Source organism: Hakea prostrata, chromosome 10 (assembly GCF_041222555.1).
Source record: "Hakea prostrata isolate BN-2017 chromosome 10, UWA_Hpros_2, whole genome shotgun sequence".
NCBI lineage: Eukaryota > Viridiplantae > Streptophyta > Magnoliopsida > Proteales > Proteaceae > Hakea > Hakea prostrata.
The window spans coordinates 39,819,621-39,845,059 of record NC_142609.1 but is presented as its reverse complement, the minus strand read 5'-3'; the positions used below and the strand labels follow the sequence as shown (position 1 = coordinate 39,845,059).

The 25,439-nt window shown below is 38.5% G+C and overlaps 1 protein-coding gene and 1 non-coding gene across 3 annotated transcripts; both read right to left on the bottom strand.

The window, feature by feature from the left end:
• Nucleotides 1-77: 77 nt before the first annotated feature.
• Nucleotides 78-25,399, bottom strand: LOC149002897 (uncharacterized). Of its 2 annotated transcripts, none has more exons than XM_089137373.1 (6): nucleotides 24,726-25,399; nucleotides 23,828-23,939; nucleotides 23,545-23,716; nucleotides 23,249-23,439; nucleotides 19,290-19,431; nucleotides 78-1,211 (listed from the first exon to the last, which is right to left on the bottom strand). In XM_089137373.1, the coding sequence occupies exons 1-5, from the start codon at nucleotides 25,244-25,246 to the stop codon at nucleotides 19,312-19,314; spliced, it is 1,116 nt and encodes a 371-aa protein (XP_088993499.1). In that variant the 5' UTR covers nucleotides 25,247-25,399; the 3' UTR covers nucleotides 78-1,211; nucleotides 19,290-19,311. The 2 variants fall into 2 exon arrangements, with proteins under 2 accessions (XP_088993499.1, XP_088993498.1); XM_089137372.1 differs by having other exon boundaries at nucleotides 313-1,211; nucleotides 19,294-19,431.
• LOC149002898 (small nucleolar RNA R71) lies at nucleotides 12,349-12,455 on the bottom strand. The gene has a single exon (XR_016170530.1). It is a non-coding gene; the product is annotated as a small nucleolar RNA R71 (small nucleolar RNA).
• Nucleotides 25,400-25,439: the final 40 nt, after the last annotated feature.

The window sequence follows — 25,439 nt, the reverse complement described above, 5'->3', positions numbered from 1 at the left end:
CAACAATGGATAAAGGCTCTCTGTCATCTCGCCAAGTAAAATAGTAAATGATAGTCACTCATGGGTGAAAGGGCAGATTAAGTGAAGACGATACCCATTAAAAAAGAGTATTTCAGGAATATTTAAGTTTGTTAAAGATCATTATTTTCGCATAGAAGGTTAGAGAAATCCTCTTAGACTAAGGACAAAAAGATAGGCTAAGTGGAGATGATATATGCTAAAAAGAGAATATTTGAAGAATGACTTGATAAAAGACCATTACTTTCACACACAAGATTAGTTCAAATCCTCTTAGATTAGGGTAAAACCCTATTTATATTACTTTTATAACATTAGTTGGTATGAATGAATCAGGTACTGCACATACATTCGAGAGAGGAAACTTGAGCAGCTAAGCCTTACATGTTCTCTGGTTACGTTGGGTAGCTAATGCTTACTAGTAAGAGATCATAAATAACAAATTTTTACTCAGAAGTGACAATTAGAATTTGTGCCAAAATTGAGATTAAAGGAGACAGGTTCTTCATTTCTTTGCCCCTGTACAAATTTGTTGTAATTGTCCAATCACTAAAGATTACGAAAAGATTTGAACTCTTGTTTCTGACTTATGAAGTATTAGCCTTTATAAACTGATCCATCCCCTGGGTTTTCTCTGGAATAGGAATGAGGCCTTTATCACCTTCCTATGACTACATATTCTCTGCATCACAACGCAATGTACATGGTTCATAATCGCTCTATAGCAGGCTGCGGAGACACACACTAGAACAGAAGAAAAAAAATTCGTCATCCAAGATCAGATTCTTGTTAATCATTATGCCACTGAATTCCAGTTTTGATTGAATGCTTCTTGGCATGAAGACTTAAATTGGGAGACCACTGGATGTTAGTCTCATGCTTTAATGACTCCCTGAAAGGTTTTTTGTTATCTTATCTAGCTTTTAGGAGGTTAGAAATTAGAAATAAGTAACAAAGGAACTACTGTAACCTATGATTCTCAGTGAGAAAACCCTGAATTGAGGACCATGGCTTTAACTAAAACATTTTCCTAACCATTGGTCCAGAGTACACTTCACCTTGCTCATAAATGAGTCTGAAGAACAACTTAGCATCTAATCAATCACAGCACATAAAATTCATATGATATGTTATCTTCTTAATAGTGTCTCCCATACTGTCAGAACTGACTAGTCAGCATCAACGCTTTACACCTGCAATCAACACCAGAAAGGATTACATTGGTTGCTAATTAGAGATCACATTAGCACATCAATAGAGTTGGTAACATGGTCAGAATTCTCAAAACTTCAAAATAACTATCCAAGAGAAAAGTGAGTCACTGAGGTGCAGCATGTGGTATCACTCCAAACAGTAACTGAATCTAACTCAGTCGAAGAAGTTACTCCCTGAAATGTACAAGAAGGCAATGCAACAGTTCCAGGTTACAGCGGATTCCCTCTCCCATGGAGGAGTTTCCAATGGGAACACTAAAATGTATCTTTTAATGCCTGCATTTAATTAGTGATGCTCAACCCTAGTAATAAGCAACAACAAAAATTAGTGATTAGTTTCTCTAGTTCAACAAGTTTCTCAAATTATTGAAGACGACAAAGGCAGAATAGTGACCCTGATGCCAGTGGCCAAAGGGGCTATCATGGATAAGCAAACTGAAAAGCTTCCTTCTCGGTTACAACCCAAATCCAATTACATATTTACTTTCTTCATCGACATTTAACCTAAAAAATTCAATCCAATTTTGATAAGAGATGTATATAAACATCAATTCCATTCACCCTGATTGCTAATCCATTCAATGAGGTTGATTGAATATCAATGATTTGAATTTGGATAAACAGAGAACCCAGCAAGTGTTAACTCAGGGTAAGGTACCGATTGAGTATAATCAAAGCCAGTTTATCATACATCAGGATCTAATTTGTATTGAATCCATTTACAGCACTCAAACCGATCAAGCAATGCCTAGAAGTGGCTTGTACCCCAGGCCCACAAATGGTTACATGCAGCAGACGCAACTGAAGCACAGGTATTATGTAAACACTAACATGGAGAACATATGCAGATCCTTTATTATATATAAAGAGAAAGACATGAACAATAACACAATGCAAGCACTGCTTTTGCAGTTGTAGAACAGGCGGCCTAAAGTCCATCCCAAACTTGGCCTTCTTTTGGACAAAGTGACTACACAGACTGAACCACATGTCTCCACCAGAAGAATGAGCTTTCTACCATTAAACCAAGTGTTGCCTCCAAAAATTTCCAAATCACAAAGAATGTCAACCTACTCTTTCCTTTTACTCCATATTTAATCTTCTTTTTCATTTCATTTGCCATCTTTTATTAGTCACTTTTTATTTTCCACCTTTCATTTCCTACTTTATTTGGATCATGTATCCTGTGACAATAAGCAAAAAATAAACCAAAAACAAGATGGACAGAAGAAGAGGATGATGGAGAAGACAGCTAAGAAAGATGCACACATTACTTAGCAGTCTCTCCTCCTCGCGCTGGCTATATATAAAAAAGGAATAAGAAAGTACGAACTTCCCGGAACTAATCACATCCATTTGGAAAGTACATAGACGAGAAAAGGAAAATAGCTAGCCTAAGCTAATAAATTTAATAAGCTCAAACCAACAAAACAACGACAAGAGTATGACACATGTATCCCCATAGTACATGTGGTAGACACTAGTACAATTAACACTCCCCCTCAAGCTGCAGCATAAAATCACCAATGCCAAGTTTGAAACACCAATTTCTGAAAGTCGAGTCAAATAACAGGATGTAGCCTAAAATAAAACTAATGTTCAAAATAAAAAGATCTCACAAAGAACCAAATTCAATAGGGCAAAATGCGGCGAGGACTTGCAGAATTCGAAATTAGGGTTTTCAAATTTCAACTAATCAGATGGGTTAAAGTTTTTATTTTGAACAACTAGGGTAAGGGGTAAAAAAATTGATTGTGTGGTAGGATAAGTAGGATGTCTGTCTGACATAGCCAGGCCCAGCCCCCTCCATGAACCAGCAAAAGTTGTTCCAGGAACCAATTCCAACTGGCACACCAAAGGGCTGGCAGAACATTCCCAAGGGCATTTTGGTCATTTTGACAATTTTCAGATGTCTTAAGTCTGGGTCCCATTGAGTCCAGCATATTGTTTGGACCCTAGATCTAATTTTATTTTATTTTCTGATTATTATATGCAAGATATTTGAGTGTCCTTGTTTAGGTGAGATCCCCAATTAGGTTGGGATCTCATAATTGAGTCTACTTTAGTCTCCTTATTTTTACGACTCCATATCTACTCCTAGAATTTGGAATTGCAGTCCTCTAGAGTTAGTTATAGAGTTTTATCATGTCAGATAGTTGAGTAGAATTTGAGTTTGTTGGATAAGCCAAATAGAGTTTTAGTAGGTTTACCAACTCAGTTCTTTTCTATTTCTTATTCGAGACTATAATAAAGCCCTCCGTCTATGTTGGCATGTTGAATTAAATAAAAAAAACCGAGTTTGAAGGAAATCCAGGCCGTGGTCTTCTTGGGAGGGCCACGACGTAATTTGACAGTTATCTTCTTCAAGTATTCTTCAAACTACAGCAGTCAGTCAACACCAACAGCAGACTTCTTCCTCAATCAAGTAAGTACAGCCCTCCTTTCCCCCTCCCCTAGCTCAAGGCACCCTTTCCCACATTTCCCCTTCCTACCAAAGGCATCCCAGCCCCTTCCCATATCATCTCTCTCACCCACTCCGCCACCCCGCCAACCTAAATTCCAGCAACACCCCCCACCCGGCAAACAAAAAAAAAAAAAACTGCAGGCCTTCCCCAACCCCATCCCCTTCTCTTTCCTACTTCTTTTCCCTTCTTTAACTTGCAACAACCTAGGAAGCCAAGGGAGACAGAGAGAGAGAAAGAAAAGAAGACAGAAGAATAAGAAAAGAAAGAAAGATGTCAAAGTTTTTCCAAGAAGATCAAGAAAGGAAAGCAAGCTAAAAAATCATCCCTAAACCTTCCCCAGACCAGTCGCTAACTTCCAAACCCTTCCCTTCCTTTCCCATCTTCTACTCCATCCCCTTTCCATCTGAATTCTATTCTATAGCTGAATTACTATTTTCTCAAATTGTTAAAACCCTAATCCTTCCAAATCTATCCCATCCTAGTTGATTGAAATCTTAATTTCCCAATCACATCCCACCTAGGGCATTTTTGACTAGTTAAATCTTAACTTTTCCCAATCCTATCCCATCCTGTTAACACCCTAAACATCCCAATTTTCCCAATTCCTTTGCCCTGAGGGTTCCCATAACCAAGTGAATTTCCACAGGAACTGTTTGTTTGATAGCGGGTTCACCTTTGGAGTTGCCCTTTTTTTAGGGTTGGATATCAAAGTCCTCAAACCCTAGAACATGGGTACATCACTATCACTTAAGTGAAGCTCTCTAGAATTTCAGTGGGATGACATGGTTAAGGGTTTGATGTGGGGTCTCTTTCAGGGTTTTGGTTGGCTGTTTGGGCTGGGATTAATGGGGAAGGGGTAAGGATGGTTTCATCCAAATACGGGACAATCTTGATGGTAGGAAATAGGTTTCTCGAAAAGTAGGGTATTGATTTTCAAGCACTAGGATTTGTATGATTGGGTGTGTGAGCTAGGTGGATGAACTTTCTTCTTCTTCTGTTTATTTCTCCCCCCGAGGAAGAGAAAGAAAAGGGGGGGGGGTTTGGATTGGTTTGTGTGTGGGCTATCTATGGTCCACATCTTGAAGGTAGTTGACGGTTAGACTGCTCAGCAAGTTGATCGATTTTTATCCAGGTTTAGTGAGATCAATCTAAAGCTTCTAGGTTTTAGTCCTAAATGCTCGGATATTCCAACATAAAATAAGGAAGAAAATAGTGAGTAACAAGGAAGAGAAAGAGAGGTTTATATGATGAGAGATAAGAAATACAAGACAAAATAGAATGTTTGGCTTTGCAAAACAAGCCTGACCTCTGGCTTATGGAGGAAGCCTACCTTTCACTTAAAAGAGTGTTTTTAATTGCCAATAGACATTCATTAGTTTTCCCCCCTAAATAGGAATTTCAAATACTACCAACTCTATAATCCATGTATCCCATTTACACAGGGGATAATAAGTTAATAACTACATAATATATACCAATTCTGAAATACTGATACTTAAATAATACACCAAGTCAAGGCCAAGGCCCAACCTGACCCCTTGTCCATCTTCTTCCTCTTCCTTCTTCCCCTTTCTCCTCCTTTCCCTCATCCTTCTTTTTTGCCTCTTCTTCTTCTTCCTGACCATACCTAACCTAGCCTTTGCATCACCCTTCCTGCGCCCCATGGTTAGGTCCAATCAGAATCAGACCAACCCAACCACGATGGCATTCAAAGTCGGATTATTCCAACCCTGAATCGGGGCCAAGCCAGAGTTGGGGCTGGGTTAACCTTTTGAAAGGTCCAACCCTGCCTGACCTTATAACAACCTAGAAGTTGATCCTCAAGGTCTTCACTATGAATAGAGTAATTTTATACTTGGATCCATAAGCGTATTAATTGGTTAAGCAACAGAAAGTTGTGTATCAAGTGGGAGATCAAGTATGCACCTCCCCTGCGACAAAATGATTCCTTTCTCATCACGAAGAATCATGATACCAAGAAAATACCGAAGCCAAATCCTTCATCTAAAGTTTGACGAAGATAGTTTTTTTTTTTTTTTTTTTTTTTACTCAATAATATGATCAGTAGAAGCATCAGTGGTGCCGAACTTGTATGATTAAGATTTCCACGGTAAGTATATACTAGTGAGAAGATTTATAATTTGCTATCCACAGGAACCATAGCATTAAAAGATGACAACAACCAAAAGACCAACCATAGCCTTTACTAGAAACCCAGCCACAACCAGCAATAACAGCAGAAGCATCCTTGGTAGGAACAGAAAGAAGTAAAATTAGAGGTAGTAACAAGACTATGCAAGCAAGAGGAGACCTTCACTAAGGGAAGGTGATAAGTTGATTTCATGCATATTATTTTAGACGATTAATTTACTATATTTCCAAGTGTTTATAATTGTTTTATATCAATTTACCCTAATATGATATAAAAATGAATATGTTGCACCTTTCCTTTAATTTCTATAATTTTGGTGATTTTATATATTTCCTAACAAATTCTAATTAAGATTTATTATTTTTACATGTAGGAAATTATCAACCAAATTTGCAAGGGTATTATTGAAAAATTCTGTAAAGAGAGTCCTAATGGAACCAAACTGGATTTTATTCTATTCTAGAAAGGAAAGTCTTGTTCATCAAATACAGTGCACTCTAAAAGCTAACTCAAGTCAAAAACATAGAGAGAATGAGTCCTTGCATGATTCTATATTTTATTTCCTATTTGGGACTTGATCAAAGAAGGAAAAAGAGGAAAAAGAATCATATTCAAAGAAGGAAGACAGAAAAATCCCGTTTTTGAGTGTAAATCCCGTTTTTGAGTGTCTCTGTCCAGTTTTGATCAAGCCCTTCATCGGATGGTCATCTGGTGTCCGATCGAGCCGATTTTTGGAGGAGAGCTTCACGACTTCTTGATCTTCAAATCCAACAGTGGGATTATGCATTGGAGATCTCTAAGTTAGTCCGATTCATACGTCAAAACACTCCTGGGTTAAGTCAGATAGGAACTCTGAGTTTGATTCAAACTCTGAGTTTAATTAATCTATAAAAGGAGAGCAAACTCCAGGAAGAGAAAACAACGTTTTTGGGAGCTTTGGAAGAGCATAGAGAACCTTCTTGGAGCTTTGGAGTAGCGGAGAGGTTGAACCAGGAGACATTGGTTGGATTTGGAGATCTGAAGTTTGGGAATAAGTTTTTCTTCATCTTCTTTCAATGTTCACGAACTCTTCTATAATGTTTTTTATTTCTAGTATGAACTAATTTAATTTTTCTAGGGATCAGATGTAGCCTATCTTTGAATTCCCACTCTTGAATTCATCAATATAATTATGAATATTGTTTCCTTTGATTGAATTTTTACTTATATTCTTCATGCTTTTGATTAATTGGCCACTAATAAACTGATTTATTAATCATAATGAATTGAGAGGGGATTTATGTGTTTAATTCATTGGAGTAAAAGCCATGAATTACATGTAGGATAGAGATATACTTACATGGTTTGTGTAGTTGTTACATGGGAATCCATAGAATTTAATGATTTCTTAGTTGTTTTAACCCACATAGAAATATAGTGGGTTAGCAATTGAGGGAATTTTTATTAGTACTCGAGAGAGACTAGTAGATAGTGAAGGGAATCTCGACTATCAATCAAAAAAATATTTGTCAAATTATAAAGAGGGATAAAAGGGTGGGAATGCTTAGTTATGGTGAAATCTGACCCCTAGGTTTTTAGCTATTAATAAATCTCAATTTAAATTTCAATTTGCATTATAGTCTAGAATAATTCTCTTCCTTATTATTTGTTCGAATAAAATTGGTATAATTAATTTGATACTTAATCTATAGTCCTCGAGGGGACGATCTTTTATCATTATATTACTTGTTACGATAGCGTACACTTGCGTTGTTATTTTTCACAACAAGTTTTTGGCGCCGTTGCCGGGGACTATTAGATTAATATCAATATCAGTTACTGCTAGTTTTAATTTGAATTCTTTTATTCATTTTTTTTTCCTTTTTTCTATTATTTTATTTTATTTGTAGTTGTGAATTGGAGTTCTTTCAGGTCCTACTGATTTTGCATGAGAAGGAGAGGAAACGATAATTTACTTCCTTTTGATCCTGAAATTGAAGCAACTTGTCGAAGGAACTTAAAAGCAAAGAAGGACATAACAAATTCATCTTCCACTTTTAGAGCAATGGATCTTGAAAATAATCCACCACCTCTTGAAGTTGAAGTACCAAGGCGCAAGACTTTAGGAGAGTATGTTGCGCCAACTATGAGAGATAATAGGATAGCTATAAAGCGCCCACCTGTAGCAGCCAACAATTTTGAAATCAAGCATGCTATCATTACAATGGTGCAAACTAATCAATTTTCTGGATTGCCTAGTAAAGACCCAAATCTTCACATTGATGGGTTCTTGGACATTTGCGACACATTCAAGAGAAATTGCGTTACTGATGATGCCATAAGATTGAGATTGTTCCCTTTCTCATTAAGGGACAACGCTAAGAGTTGGTTGCATTCTCTACAACCAGGATCCATCACTACTTGGAATCAAATGGCTCAAAAAATTTTGGTAAAATTATTTCCACCATCTAAGATTGCTAGTGTGACATCCAGCCTGAACACCCTATCTGTTTTGGGTGAAGTAGGGTTTGTCTAATGTTGACTTTGAAGTTGGACCTTGATTTCAGTATTACTATTTTTGAAAGTCTTAGGAAGCCATGTCAGACCTTTCCCTTAGGGTTGATCCAATGTCCCACAATGAAGGAAGAAGTCTTTGTGGGCCATCTTAGTAGAAGATATGGTGTTTGACCCAAAACCCATGGATATTGATGATGGTGTTTTCCTTATGGAAATTTTATTTGATTTGGAGTTTGACTACTAATTTGTGAAGAAGAATTTGGTTGATGGGCCTAAAGCCTAGTTGGACCTGGTTTCAAGACATCCCTCCATACTAGGTAAGTAGTATAATGTGTTGAAAGAAGCCCATCCAAAAATATTGAAGTTAGGCTCATTAAATCCCTTTTTTTTGAATAAGTTGTGCAGGCAGGGGCATTTTGGTAAATATCTGTTTTGAAGGTTTTTAAAAGCTTTATTTCTTTGAATTTCGTGGTAAACTATCCCACTATGTTTCTAAACCTCTAGAGAACGTGGGAAGAGCCATAGAACCTCTCCTCCAAAGCCAAGGAAGATCCTCAAGCAGCTGTTCAGGTTTCTTCATCGGTTTCTCCTCTAAAAGGTTAGTATTCAATTCGTTTCTTCTTTAATTCATTCTTCTTCTCTACTTCTGATCTTCTGATTATGAGAAGGCTATTACACTCCTGTAATGACCTCTTCTCTAATTCTTTTAGCCCTAGAGTGAATCCCCCAATTCACTTTATGTTCTCGAAGCCATATGGCGATGATTCTTGAATTTGACTCCACCAAAGATCTTGATGACATTTTCCCTGATTTTTCTACCTATCTTTATGATTGTGGGGAAGGTCTCATACTATTACCATGACCTTCCTCATGATTGAGGAGTTGATCCCTAATATTCCTTGGACCATTGGAAACCAAAAGGGAAAGATTTTGAGGGGAAATTCTTGGGTAACTCTCATGAGAGGGTAACCAATTGGGAACCCTATTATTTCAATTAATTCATTGGACCCTCCCCAAAACCTTTCTTGATTGTAAATTCTTTGCCCTAAGGGTGAATCTTTATTCTCCCTAGTCTTTCCGTGGGATACACAGATTCTTGTTAGTAGATCCCTAATTGTATGATTTGAATTTCTTTCCTTTGACTTTAATTGAGAACATTATTTTCTCTCATTGTTAGACCCTTCCCAATGCCATTCTTGATTTTGAAATGCTAATGAGATATTCCTTTATCTATCTTGAGTTGTTTTTGTGAGAGTTAATTATGGGTAACTCTCATGAGAGGTAACCATATATGAAAACCTAATGTTCTTTTATCTGTCGGAAACTCCCCAACACCTTTTAGATTGTGCATTCTTTGTTTCTCTTTCCCTAGGGTGAATCTTGATTCTCCCTAGCCTTTCCATGAGAGCCATAGGTTATGTATGATGAAACCCTAACCCCTTTGTTATAGACCTATTGAGATTGAATTTCGGACTAAGATCTCCCCCATGTCTTCATTAGGGTTAGGTTGTACTTGGTCATCAACCACATGAGCAAAGCACCCTTGTATAGCAGTATACATGGGGGCGGTTGCCAGTGGCGGTCGATCAAACCAAGCGACCGCATGGAGCGACCGCCTGGTTTTGTTTTCAGGGTTTTGCCCTATTTTGCCCCCTGACTTCTATAAAAGGTAACCCTCGTTCAATTTACGAATATTTTATTCGTGGTTACCGTTTTTGGAGGTTAGACGGCTGCGGAGAAGTGCCGAAAGCAGATCTGAAGTGTTGGTAGTAATCTGGAGATCAATCATTCCCTGGTTTCTGTAATTCGAAGTGAGGTAATGGATTCACCCTTCATCCTTTATCTCCCTTGTCTCTCAATTTCGTGTTAACCCATCCCCTCATCATGGTGGTTACCCTTTTGATCAATCGTAACTCTCTTTCCAATCTTCTTGATGTGATTCATCCGAAAACGAAACCCTGCTTTCGTGAAAAAGATAGATCCAGTCAAGGGGAGAGTTCTGGGTAATCTATTTATGGTGTTTGTTAGGTTTCTTGTCACCCAGTGGTTATGGGAATGTTAGATTCGAGATTTAGGCTATGATCACTCGAAATCCGGATTGAAAACGGGTGATCAGAAGCCTGAGTTTCGGATTTGAAACTCTCTGTTTTTGGGGCGGTCACTAGTGGCGGTCGCTTAGGTTGAGCAACCGGCATGAGCGACCGGCCAGTAAACAGTGACCAAATGACTTTTGGTTTTGATTTAATTGGCTAATACATTATTGTAACCCTTTGTTTAGGTGTTCTCTGTTTGAAGAGAAAGTCTTATAATAGTTTACGGATCTCTTTTTATGGACGATTTACTTATATGCAAGTAAGGAAATGCATTCTTATTTATATGCAATTACATATACATGATGTTTCAACTGTTCTATTTACTATTCTTTGATCATGTAACTTGCTGTAATTTTATAAAGCATGTGTATCTTATTGTATACTTGTTGTTTGTGGTGTTCCTTAATGTACTTCATCTTTTATGATATTGCACAATTGTTCATGGTATGATAGAGAGTGATGTAGTGTAGTTGTGATGGAAGGGGTATTCCATTGGGATATCTTGGCTAGAGATATCAGAGGGTTGTGGTATGGGACACATGCTCATTAATGCCTCTAGCACTATCATGATTACTGGATGACATACGTAGGAGAGTCTAGAATTGCATGGCTAGGTACCCCACATGCTATTACCCTTTCGGCAGGGGAATTGAAGCCGGGTGACCTGTGACAATGATGACGTGACTCTGTTTCATCCTACAGCGGTAACCAGTCCCGTGCGGAGACTCAGTGGTCCACTATTGGTCATGCAATGGTAGGGTTACATATGTTAAGGTTGGGCTCATGGACGTCCAAGGAACGGACCCGGTGTCGTGAGGAGTCATGAGAGCATCCGCCCCAATAATATGTGGATGACCATAGGGTTAAGGAGTGGAGTCCAACAGCGGTAGCCAGTCCATGAGGGTTCTCACTCCTAGGTTGCGAAGGATACTGAACCGAGTTGGTTGGTGTCATAGGGGAAGTATCTGGACTTCATATAGTATGTTACCTTTATGACTTGCATTGGATTAGAAACCCGACATGCACCAGTACTCATTGCCAATGGTTGTGGTAAGAGAGTGTTGACTTAACCCCTAGCCATGGTTTGAGAGCCAGGTGTGGACTTACCCCTTTGCCCGGATCCCTACAGAGGTAACCAGTCCTTGCCGGATCAGAGAGACTAGACCTACCCAGAGGAGTGCTAGTGTATATCTTAAAGCATGTCAGTTGTTAGAGACTTGCATAGTTAGATCTTTGTAGCATTCATATTTCTGCATACCATCCATATCATTTCATATGTGCATTCGTGGATTGTATTGACATATATATGAGAATTGTCTGTTCCTTACTGAGTTCGTCGGAACTCATTCCTTTCATTGTATATATTGTATGAGTTGTACAGATGGTTGCACAACGTCGGAAGTTGGAGATGATTCGTATGAAAGAGCCTTCCCATATGAAGCTGATGTGGCACAGACAGTGATACATGAACTTACAGAGCATGAAGCCTCCTGAAGATGCTTGTGTGCACTTTTAGCACCCATTAATGGCCGATGGAGGCAGATTGCCAAGATTTTGGTGATCATATGGAGAAAGATTGGACGACATCTTTACTTACTAATTTATAAAACTAGTTTTTAGATTTAGAAAAGAAAACCAAAGAAAAGATTATTTAGTTTATTTATTTTTCTTCCGCTGAACTCGATTTTACTTTTGATTCTTGATTTTCTCTCTTTCGTTTCGTTCTTTGATTTTATTGGAGTATTTGGACTCTTGTAACATTTATTATTAATTATTGCACTTATTCTTGCTCTTGATTGTCTATACTTGTGTTTATTATTATTGATGGGTAAGACCGTGGATCCTGTGATGGTTCACCCCCACGGGTTGTCGGGCGGGTAACCTAGATTGGCAGGCAGGGTGTGACAGCTAGTCTATTAACAAATATTTCTATTTTTTTGCAGTATGATTCGAAAACACTATTTAAGTAATGGGAAAGATTCAAGGACTTGCTAAGGAAATGTCCACACCATGGAATAGAGCAATGGAGGCAAGTTCATATTTTTTATAATGGTCTATCTAATCCAACCAGAACATTAGTAGATGCTGCAGCAGGAGGATCAATCATGAACAAAGATCCAACAGAAATTTTTGATCTTTTGGATGTTATGGCCTCAAATGCATATCAAAGGCCAAGGGATAGAGTTGCCCCAAGAAGAGTTTTGCAGAGGAATGAAACTAATCCCATGACAGCCATGGCCATTCAACTTGAAACATTGACAAAGCAAGTAGGGTTATTAGCAACTCAAGGCACCAAACCTCCAGTTATAATATGCAATTATTGTGAGGGAGCACATTATAACAATGAATGTCAGATGGGCAATCCTTTTAAGTAAAATCAGTTAGAGCAAGCAAAATATGTGGGAAACTTCAACTAACAAAATAATCCATATTCCAACACATATAATCCAGGGTGGAGAAACCATTCAAATTTTGGATGGAAAAACAATCAAAACACTGAAAGACAACATAAAAATCAACAAGCTCAATCACTTAAGAAGAAAGCTCCATGGCAAGATGCTTTCGAGAAAATGGCTACAGTTTTCTTCACAATTTATGCGAAGCAAGAGACCACCAATCAGAATATTTTTGCATCCATTAACAATTTGGAAGTACAAATGGGGCAACTCGCCCATCATATGAATCAAAAGCAAAATGCTTCATTGCCTAGTAGTACTGAGACAAATCCTAGAAAGCATGTAAATGCTATTGAGCTTCAAAGTGGAAAAGTATTAGAGGAACCTTTCAAGAAAATCGTAGTAACTAAATCTCCTTTTGAGGCAGTTCATGATGAGCAAAAAGATGCAAATGAATACGTTAAGGAGGGGGGAAGCCAAAATCCAAATTGTTTCTAGACAATCCACCACCTTATAATCCACCTATTCCATATCCTCAACGGTTCAGAAGCCAGAAACTAGATAAGCAATTTTCTAAATTTCTTGATGTATTTAAAAAATTGCATATTAATATTCCTTTTGCAGATGCTTTGGAACAAATGCCGAGTTATGTCAAGTTTATGAAAGACATTCTTTCTAACAAAAGGAAACTTGAAGATTATGAGACTATGGCACTGACAGAGGAATGCAGTGCTATTCTGCAGATGAAGCTTCCACCTAAGCTAAAGGATCCAGAGAGTTTTACAATACCATGCATTATAGGAAATTCTCATTTTGATAAGGCTTTATGTGATATTGGTGCTAGTATTAATTTAATGATTCTATCTATTTTCAAGAAACTAAGCTTTAGAGAAGCTAAACCTACTACAGTGTCACTTCAAATGGCAGATAGGTCGATCAAATATCGAAGGGGAATAATTGAAGACATCTTAGTTAAAGTGGACAAGTTTATATTTCCAGCGGATTTCTTAGTATTGGATATAGAAGAAGATCAAGACATACTCATTATTCTTGGTAGGCCATTCTTGGCGACTAGGAGGACCTTGATTGATCTTCAAACAAGTGAACTTACTATAAGAGTACAAGATGAAAATATCACAATCAGTGTATTCAAGGCCATCAAGTTTCCAAATGAAGCAGATAACTGCTTCAAAATTGACTCTATTGAGAGGTGTACAAAGGAGGTATTTCAAATAAGCTATCCAGTTGAGGCTTGTTTGGTAGGTGTGACAAATGTAGAAAATAAAGGAATTTCCGAATGTGAGATGCAGTTAGAAGCTTTATCACCTATATTCGTTGACAAATCTCTTATTGAGGACCATGGCTAGTAACTTAATCACTACTTTAGAAGTGGCTTCGACCCCTAGAAGTCACTCTTATCTTTGACCTAAAGTTGGGGGTAGTTCGGCTGCGAATTATGATGCAAGCGCTATTTGGTAGGCAACCCAAAGTTTTTCTTTACTACTTCTTTGATTTTTCAATTGTTAATTTTTTTTTTAGGTTTGATGTTTTTTGTTTCTTTTTCCATAATTTGTTTTTTTTAGGAGAATGAAAAGAAGAGAGCGGATTTGAACTACATCACTCTTAAGGCTATGAATCAAGGGAGTCTCCTTTACCCTACTTTACATCTGATTACTTTTCTTTCCCATTGCATGCATTTAACATTTTGATTTTTTTCATTGCATTGAGGACAATGATCATTTTAAAGTTGGGGGTGGATGACTAAGGTTCCTTTATATGGGATGAGACTCACTATGCTAAAAAAATTTCAAAACCAAAATTTTTCAAATCATTTCAAAACCTTTTATCAGTGGTTGAAGCTTACTTGTCTAGTTAGTAGAGTAAATAAAAGGAAGTTATGACATGTAAATCCCTAATCTTATTTAGTATTTCATGTTTTAGTTGTGATCTTCTATAATTCTTTGAATATGATGACTTCGCTAAATATCAGATGAATATATTAATCACTTTAACCTTGATTATGCGACCCACCCTTTGAGCACTAAACCTTGCTATTGAGTTATTGTATTTAGGAGTTTTCAAATGAGACTACAATTTTTTTTTGTTTAGTCAACATATTAGAATCCACCAAGATTTCTTCTTGTGGTGAAATTCATGAGCACCACTTGTTTAAAGATATGATAGAGGTCATTCTTCTTTCATTTTTTTTAAAAAAAATATCTTCTAATATGTTCCACCTCTACTATACCATGATTCATTTCGTGGAGATGTATATGGTTTATATGCTAATACTTCATTGGTGACTCTCCCAAGTCGTGTGATCCCTTGAATAGACCGAAGGTGATATGGATTGTTAAAAGCATTGTGAGGGTCAAAAGCATTATGAGTAGATCTTCCTTGCAATTGCGGGTCTCCGTAGTTAATGCCACTGAGTGAGCCTTTTGGATTCTCATTGGGTTAACATTGCACAATTGGGGCTTAGGGGCAAAGGCCACCGCAACGTTTGGATAGTTATTTAAGAGCCATGTTACGGGTGTAGGATATGTCTTGGGCTACTTCTTGGGAGATGTGTTGTTGACTTGAGATTGAAAAAAAAAGAAGAAGAGAGAGAGAGAGAGAGAGAGAGAGAGAGAGAGAGAGAGAGAGAGAAAAAAAGAGAAAGAATTTGGTGCTTCAATGTTATCATCTCCATATATGTATTTCATCTATTTTAGCCATATTCTACATTTCTTCCACCTTCACAAGTCCTCTTGACCTTGGATAAATGATTGCTCTTCATTAGTGGAGAGAGGGATGATACGCTGGACATATAAGAATTGACCTTGAAACTAGGGAGTTGTCGGTTGAATTTGGGATCTCAAACATGCATGCACTTGATTGGTTAAGGTATACACACACACACGGGTCAAAGTTTTGATTTTATGATCTATCTACTCATCTCTTATTTAGCTTATTTTATACATTCCTTTGAATTATAGTTGAACTTGACTAAGATTGAATATTTAATCAAAATGAGAGTTTGTCTAATCCTGATGTTTGCTCGAGGACTAGCAAATGTTAAAGTTGGAGGTAATTTGATAAGTTGATTTCATACATATTATTTTAGACGATTAATTTACTATATTTCCATGTGGTTATAATTGTTTTATATCAATTTACCCTAATATGGTATAAAAACGAATATGTTGCACCTTTCCTTTAATTCTATACTTTTGGTGATTTTATATATTTCCTAACAAATTCTAATTAAGATTTATAAATTTTACATGTAGGAAATTATCAACCAAATTTGCAAGGGTATTATTGAAAAATTCGGTAAAGAGAGCCCTAATGGAACCAAAGTGGATTTTATTCCATTCTAGAAAGGAAAGTCTTGTTCATCAAGTTACAGTGCACTCTAGAAGATTCCTCAAGTCAAAAACATAGAGAGAATGAGTCCTTGCATGATTCTATATTTTATTTCCTATTTGGGACTTGATCAAAGAAGAAAAAAGAGGAAAAAGAATCATATTCAAAGAAGGAAGACAGAAAAATCCTGGGAAGGTACCTTCTCTAGTAAGTAGTTGACTTCTTGATAATTGAGATGAACTCCAGCTATAAATTCTGCCACATGGAACTCAACCCACCAATGTTCTAACTGTTCCAATACAATGATAAGTGGTTGATGTGGTTGATGTAGTTGAAGTTCTTCAAGGAATTCTCTGTATACACTGAAGTAGCCGTTCAGAGACATATAACCTTGAGGGAAGTGGAATAATTTTTTCTTACAGTTCATAGGTAAGGGGGGGTATTTCTTTTCTTGGGAATAGCCGGTCTTCCCATACACCCAGAGTAAGAGTGAAATATCACATGGCAGCCTACACACGTCAATTCTCTTTAACCAGATTTTAAGGGTGGAATTGTCACACATCCAATCATCATCCTCTGCAGCAATGGTAGTAGGTTCCTTAAGGACAAGAATAGAAGAGTCCTCAGTGAAGTATTTGATTCTACACTAAGCATAGTAAAAGCTTGGACAGCTGGAATCCAAAGGAAATAGGTAGAGGCACCACTCTACCTAATAGTACTATCATGAACATGAGAGGTGCCAGTAGAAGTCTTAGATTCAGTCACCTAAATCAGAGACTCAGTAGTAAAACTGACCTGGAAAAGATAAATCAACCAGCAGAAGACTACCATTTTACATTGAAGAAACTCCAAAACAGAGAACTTGCGGCAGCAGTTTGGCTGTTTGGTGATTTTCCAGAACTCACAAACAGCAAGGTAAATGGCTGAAATGGAGATCAGAGAGGAGTAGCTTGTAGCAGGAATGAGATCCAAAAAGGACAGGATAATCAAGTAACTAGAATAGAAATTGAGATCAACCGTAGGTCTTGGATAAACTCAAAAACAGAGTATCTATCTGCTGGGCAATTGAAAGTGCTAGAAATAGATGATCAAGTCACCAAGAAAAGGCATGAATTGGATCAAGTCTTCCCTCAGGGTATAAGCAGCTCTCAGAGAAGCAACAGTATCAGTGGTTGACCAAGAAGATAACTTGGTCTTCAGAAACTGGAAAGGGAAAAATAACGAATAGAAACCCTGGGCATTTTCCTCAATAGAGTTTTTCAACAGCTTGAAATCACAGTGACTTTTGATTGTATATTCACTAGAAGGCCTAGTTCATGTCTGGAAATCTAAAAGAACTAGGGGGCGAACAGTAGATAGGCATCACAGTTCAGTGAATAAACCAAAGACACGGTACCAGAGTTCAAGTTATTACTTTAATTTTGAGTTTGTGGAGGGCTGATCAAAGCCTTATACAACCCCATTGTGGAAAAATAGAAAGAACACTTGAAGAATCAAAAGTATTTGCATTGAGCACACTTGGGTGCTGCCGTCCTTCTAAGTCAGAGTGTTCTCCGGTGTTTAAAAGTCTAGAAAACTGATTGTGCATGGTGTTTAAAGTCCAACTGCTGCTTCCTCATGTTTCAAAGTCCAAGAGGTTCATGGGTGCAAGGTGTTTCAAGTCCTAGTAAAGCTTGGGAAGCTTGTACTAGGGAAGGGGATCTAATCTGAACAATTTTCTCTTCTTTCCCCTTTCTATTTTCGTTTTTGAAAATTTAGTTTTATAAAAGCTATCTACAGCCTATAACTACCCATTAGAACCACCCAAAATCAACCCACATCTCCCACACTCAAGGCAATTTGCTCCCCAAGAAATACCATTCAAGGTTCACGTTTCAAGTCAAATTAAGCTGCAGCCTTAAGGGACAGTAACAATCTTCCAAGAACAGACACTAGGTGTTTCTTGTGGAGATTCTGCCAGCCCAGTCCAACCATTAGGTCATCATCCCCTTTGGACCATATTATCCCCATATCCTCCTAACAAAACCATTCAAATCTGGTTGCATTTCAACCAGCCAAAACCTGAACTTTACCAATTTCTCTTGGAAGACCCCAATTTCAGATCTATCATTCTAGCCATCAGTTATGGCCTCTCTTTGGCTAGGACAACCCCACAATAGAGTTCGACCTGATCCCCAACACTAAATTCCATCCATAAACACTAAAATCCCAAATTTAATACTTCCGAACCCAATCTTAACTTCGGGATTTGGAGGTGGTTCTGATTTGAGATCTTGATGATTTCCTACTAATCTAGGACTAGGTTGCTCTTCCCCTCATGATGGCTATCTAGTAAAGAGTAGTTACATCCTCTGAAAGTAGAAACTTCCTAAAACTAGAAAGTCCATATCGAAAGTAAATAAACAATAAAAGGAAAATATCTAGACTACTTGAAGATATCCTAAGCTCAAACTCACAAAATAATGACAAACCTAAATTGGTAGATACATATGTACCCTGACGGTACATAAAGTGGCAGGCACTAGAACAATTAACAAGGCTGACCTCAATTAAGTTGGGGTAAGGCTGAGTTTGGTGGTAGTGGCAGTGGTGGTGTTATCAACTGTAGGAACAGTGACTTGAAAAACTACCTGGAAGTCATTGTGCTTCCTATTATCTCAGATGAGTTGGCATGTGGACATCAACCATGCACAAGGAACATCTGGTAAAATCTGCTATACAAGTTCATGTCACACCAAAAACTTCGACTTCATTAGAAGTTTAGAACAACCAAGTTATTACCACCAATCCCTGACATGTTGCAACTTGCAACTACTTGCACAGATGCTAATACAATCTGCTGATAACAGGTACAGAAAAAACCAAATGCTTAGTAACCACCCTTCCTCCAACCAAAAAGTAAGTTCAAGGAAGATAGGAGTGTTTCATTTGAAAATTGTATGCAACAGGTGACAATGTAAACTTAAGATTTCAGGTGTCAAGCCTATCATATGAACCACCAACCACACAGGGGCTTACCATACCAACAGTAGGACATGTTAGCGGGTAGATTAGAAAATTCAAAGTAGACACAAAACAAAAATAGAATGTTGTGTTTAGGACTTCACCAACCATCAACACGGAACGATATCATGATCGTTTGAAGAAATGGCGAGCCAGAATCTCCGACATACCCAACGCAGAAATGCTTTCACATCCAATAAGTTCATGAAGCTTTGCATCACAAAGTATCACCATCGAGTTTAGGTCCTAAAAACAGAAGAAGAGAATAGTACACTTAAGTTCAAATAGATTTGTAGAGTATCTAGAATTTATGTAAACAGTAATACTTCTCTCCCCCAGGAGGAGTACTACGAATAGAAGTGATGAAACCTGTGAACCTAAGCCAACAAAGGAACACTTTCTTTTTTATGTAATAACTATCAGACCGAGTTAATAGATTAAAGATGAGTAAATGCAATTCCATAGGAGCAAAAGTTAAACAAAAATATACTTTTTGAGAATTTCATTCTACATACTATATAAATCTATATCTTATAGCACACAACAATCATTGGTAGCAAGAGCATCGAGATGCATAGATTGGACGTATACACAGCATATGAGATCGTACCCTGGTAAATCTCAACATATCAATCTGCACTGCTCGAGCAAGCTGCTGCAGGCTCCCTCTCAATCATGAGAACTTGACTAGTGCGTGAGATCTAGGCTTAGAGGTTGTATACTGCGTAGTGTTTGGAACCGTAGATGCTGGTTGGAGATCCACTCTGCAATATCCATCCCCAAATCTAACTCTGAGATCAGTCTTCATCCATTCCCACAAGCTGCTGCCATTAAAGGACGCAACAGGTAAGGAGAACCCCATCCACCAACCTCCTTCTCCCACCTTCAAGTTCTGATTTCCCCCTAACCCTAATTCAAAACTTCTCAGACCTGAGAGTTGAAACTCCATCCATCAGTTTTGCCTACCATATTCAGCAATAGACTCTACTCTAACAGTAACCTACAATCTATCCTCTTTGCAGCCTCATCCTTTCACCGAAACCCCCCCTAGCCTCCAACATCCTAATACCTGGAACACCACTTACTCTCATTCTAATTTTCAGAATTCAGCAATATTATGAGAACGTCAGACCCCTACAGCATTAATATTCAATGCAAGGCTTCTTTCTCCCTTGTTCCTTCTCTCACGAATCTGTCTGAGGATGACCAAGAGCCGGAGCAGGAGAAACCCTTTCTCACTCTTCCCCCCTCCTGACTTCTGCTTCCTCTTCCTCTGTCTTCCTTTCTTCCTGCTTCATTCTCACCATGCTGACAGCCGTCCTGAGCCCTCCTTCCTTGCCCCTGCCTCCTCTACTGTGCTGTGACCAGAACTCCCTGCTACCGGGACTGCTGCTGATTGATGTGAAGACTCTGAAGTGAACTCTGATGAAGACCCTGCTCGCAATGAAGAATCTGCACCTGCTGTAACTTCTTCATCCTCTGGTTCTGAGAATGATAAAAATAGGTCCTTTGAAATCTCTACCAACACTGCATCAGCTGAAACGGCCCTCTATGACCATGCTACTGCCTACTGCAACCTTCGAAACCTATGTTGCTACTTTTGTAATTACGGAAGCATCAAAATCAAGAAATCCCCAATGCCTGCTAATCCTACTTCATCTGAGAACACCTTCATAGTCAAGATTGACTCTTCCACCTACGATCCTTCTGAGTCAAGAAGAAAAAGAAATGGTGAGATTTCTGGGTTTGGCTCAGTCTAGTTTGGCCTCTTGGGCTTGTCTTCTGGTCCATTCTTGCCTAGTGCTGTGTAACTTCTCTCTCTTTTGTCGCCCTTCTAGATTTGTTGTGAGGCTTGGTGCCACATGTTAATCCCCTCTCTCCTGGGTTCTCTTTTGTATTTTCGCTTCCCTCTTCTTTCCATTGTAACGAACTTTTTTATTCATCCAAGAAGAAATATTCAATCCAAAGCCCAGCCACAAAATCCCCCAGAAACGTAATTGACTGGCCATACCTAGGTTCTCTCAACTGCCCTAAAAATTCCTCATCAGAATTTACTTAAATTGGGTTCGAACACTTCTTGATGCCTTCCATCCAAACTAGCTCAATTTCAGCCCAAACTGAAACCTAGAAATGTCAAACTACAGGTCCACTTTTGAAACCCAAAATCCCCTAAACAGAGCCAGCTTAGATTGAAGGTCCTAAACTTCACCCTTGTTAACAATATTGCTATGTAAAGGACATGGCTCATGAGCACTGTGGAGTACATTTAAGCAGTATGCTTGAGCCATGTATCAGTTAAAGTAGGTGGGTTTTTACTTTTTATCTCCACTTACTGAGTTTCAAGCTAGCTGTCACAGGTCTCATATGGGTCTGATATGCTTCTAATAGTCTATGTTTTTCCTAAAATGAATATGATCTTTCTATGTTATTTATGCTATACGTGTAGGGAGAGCGGCAATCCATCGCAGTTCTTGCTCCTCATTGTCCTCAATTCTCTGCTCCATCTTCCCTCCTCTTCTCTCCATCTCTTCTCTGCATATTTCTGTCTTTGAACTGCTGTTGTTAGTCCTTAATTCAATTAAGACTACATCAGCAACCAACATCACAATACCTTATTTGGGTTTGCAGTGGACTCACTATGGACAATAGGACTTGATTAATCAAGGACAGTCAATGTTCATAAATTAGGCAACAATACTATGTAGAAAAAGCTGAATAATTAGTAACAGATGCGCTCTAATTTCCTTGACTTCTAAAAGCACTCACAAGAAAAGGAATGGAGTTATATCATAAAGAAGCATTTACTTATGTGACGTGTATTTCTGAGAGTTTTCAATTAATAGCAGAAAAGAAGATACGTAATAAACAAGGGCATGAGAAGGTATTTAGGAATTAACAAATGAAAGGCATTAAACGATCAACCAAGAGAAAGGACTATGTGGTCTTCTTTCTGGTGTTAAAACAGAACAGCATGAGGTAAATCCAAACCAATTGCAGACTAAAGAACTCAATCAGATGAGATTATGATAAGATTCCTAACTCTAAGCCCTCTCAGGAAGTAATAGCAATTCAAACGATCAAGGATTAACTTCAGAAAATTTTCTGAAAGTGGCTGGCAGCAACAAGTCAGAAGCTGATCTTAAAACCAAGATGACTTAGGAACTCACAGAATATGGTTTAAATCACCTACTTTTTAGGCACCCAATGCTCAAAATCTCAGAGGGGGATGAGTTGAACTGAAGAAGACCAATCCAAGTTATGATTCCTGCAAGTACTGACATAACAGAAAAAAAGAAGATGACAATACAAGAGGGCTTACAACTAAATGGGTATTTCTGGAAAGGGGGCAGGAGAAGGAGAAGAAAAGCGGAGAAAAAGAAGCAGGGGGAGGGAAAGGAGGGTTGGATAAGGTGACCATCAGCCTCACAGCAAACTCACTCCCAAGAGAATCAAACACAACCATTCATTCCATTCAATTTTGGTAAAAAGTTGGATTACAAGTATGTTTATAAAGAGAATTGAAGTTTAATTATTACACTCTACTGCTAAAACAGAAGTAACATCGGACTCTACTACCTAATTATCTAACTTAGTCTAAAACTAAATCAGATTCTACCCTATAATAAATGATTACAAGATAAACCTACATAAGCAAATAAACTACTGACACCCCAGTAGACCCATAGCCCTGCTTGTCAGTTCAAGTTCCAAAAGAAGTTCAGCACTGTCCACGGAACTGCTCCTGCATCATACTTTTTGGTTCTACTTCACATCCATGCCGTATCTCATCAGAATTAACTAGGCAAACCAAGTGCTGAAGGCTTCCGAACAAGCCGAGTCCCCCAGGGAGGGGGAAAATTTTCCTACCCAGTCTTACACCCCAGCAATTTTTGCAGAGAGACTATTTCAATGCCTTGACCTCAAGACTACATCTGTGGTCCACCAACTCCCTCCCCCCCTTCTCCCCCTCACAATTAAAGTCAAATCAGACCAAATAAATAGTACTATGAATAAATATAAATATTTTCTTTAAAGAAAAAGAATTATGAGCATGGTTACCCACCTCTAGCTGGTTAACTTTTATGTACTTCCAAACCCGATTCACAGCTTCCGTTTGAAGCATTTCCCTTTCTCCAGTGCCAAAAAATTGGGCAAGTGCATCGGATATTATCACAGAAGATTCACCAGCTTCTGTAGTTTCAGTTGCAGACTCCACATCTAACTTTATCCTCTTAGAATCTTTACCTGACTCTTCTGCAAATAAAGTAACCAAATAAATTATCATACATGTTTCAAGAATGCCTAATATGTTACATTATTTAAAAAATAAAAACAGAAAAAGGAGGAGGACATGCATACTTGAGGGCTCAAGAGGTATAATATGCTTAGCCAGCAGTTTATTCATCTTGAACATGTCAGTACAGTCTGTTTCAAACACCAAACGCAGCTCATCATTGCAAATTATCTTTCTCTTATTGCTCGGATCTTGGAGGTTGTTTTTCCTGATGTAGGCCCATAATTGCTTCACAATCTGCGGCTTGAAATAATAGTTCCATTAGGATTCGGAGCAATAGTATGCAGAAAAAATATTTAATGACAGGACCAACTAATATGAAACATGATGATTCAAGAAAGAGAGAACCTGGGTCCTTGGCAGGGCTGGCTCACCAACAATGGTCTGGAGCTCAGGTGAAACACCACACACTTTGTTGAGCCCTCCCGGACCACCTCGTCTTTTGGTTCCAGTTGGAGTACTGCAATAAATGATAAACAGAACAAGTAGACAAGCTCAATTACTATGTTACCTAAAAGTAGCACACATAAACGATCATTTAAAACAAACTAAACTAACATATAGACTTGGGACCAGAAAATCCCTCATAAAACGTCACATTCAATATGTATGGAACTCAACAGATAGAAATTCCCCCAAAAAACAAAATACATAGAGAAAGGTACCACAGCTCCCCATCATGTATACAAGTACAGCCCAAAACACATTGCATCACAGCATAGTTAAACGAATACAGACAAGTTGCCTGTGTAGTGAAAGCACGCACAAGAACACGGATAATGGCGAATGAGAGTTAGAAGTGGCCAACCATCACCACAGAACCATGTTGAAACACATATTTTAGTTCATAAACAAATATTGTTCTTTTATTATTCTTTAATTTAGTGAAGTAGGTAATCAACCGAGGTACCAGAAGAGGTAAGAAGAAGAAGAAGAAAGCGAGAAGAGAGCGGAGGAGGGGGTGGAGTCGCGGAATCCGAGATGCCACAAAAAAAGACGCATGCAAAGTCTGGTACCCAAAAAAAATATTAATTTGTGAAAGTTGCGTTACTCTTTTCGAAGTTATTCGCTTCGAAACTATAATTTTGCAACGAAGTACGTGAAGAAACCCATTTCACCTTTTGCTTAAAAAAATGTGAAATACAAAATTAACAGAGAAGAACTCAAATTCCAAAACCCTGACGGAGAAACCCTATGGTCATGATTTCCAAAGCGACAACGGAAGTAAAGTAGAAGCAAAGCGAACCTTTCTTTGGGCATTTCAGGGGCAGGTGGAGCGGCGACATTCTGAGCAAAAGCATTAGCTTTGGTCACCGTTAAGGGTTGTAGCTGCACCGGAGCCGGAGCCGGAGCACCTCGAAAGTTGAGCTCCTCATGACGGTGAACAGGAAGGACGAAATGTTGAGGGATTTGGGGATGATTGTTCTGAAATTGAGGATGGTGCTGGTGCTGGTGCTGGTGCTGCAGCTGCTGCTGTTGCTGTTGCTGTTGCTGCTGCTGTTGCTGTTGCTGTTGCTGTTGCTGTTGCTGCTGCTGCTGTTGCTGTAGCTGTTGAAGGGCAAAATGGTCCTTTGAAGCATGTTGTTGGACCTGTGATCGGAGAAGATGATCGATCTGGTCTCTGATAAAACCAGCTTTGTGGGCAAGGCTTAACCCTAGTTTCCCTTCCAGTTGCTGAACGACAGCGTTAAGGGAGGTAAAGCTGTGTGGATCCGATTCACGGAGCAGAGACTCCACGCTGCTTGCTATTTCTTGGTCCGACACCATTGTTGTGGATAAACCTTCATATAATAACAGAAAAAACGGAAAATCAAACGATTCCCTCCTTGGCCATCTCTCTCTCTTCTCTCTCTTCTCCTTGTCTCTCTGTGTCTCTCTCCTTCTCTGTCCCTCTCTTCTCTCTCCTCTCTCTCCTCTCTCTTTAAGACATTTCGAAATGACGGCAAGGTCCTGCTACTTT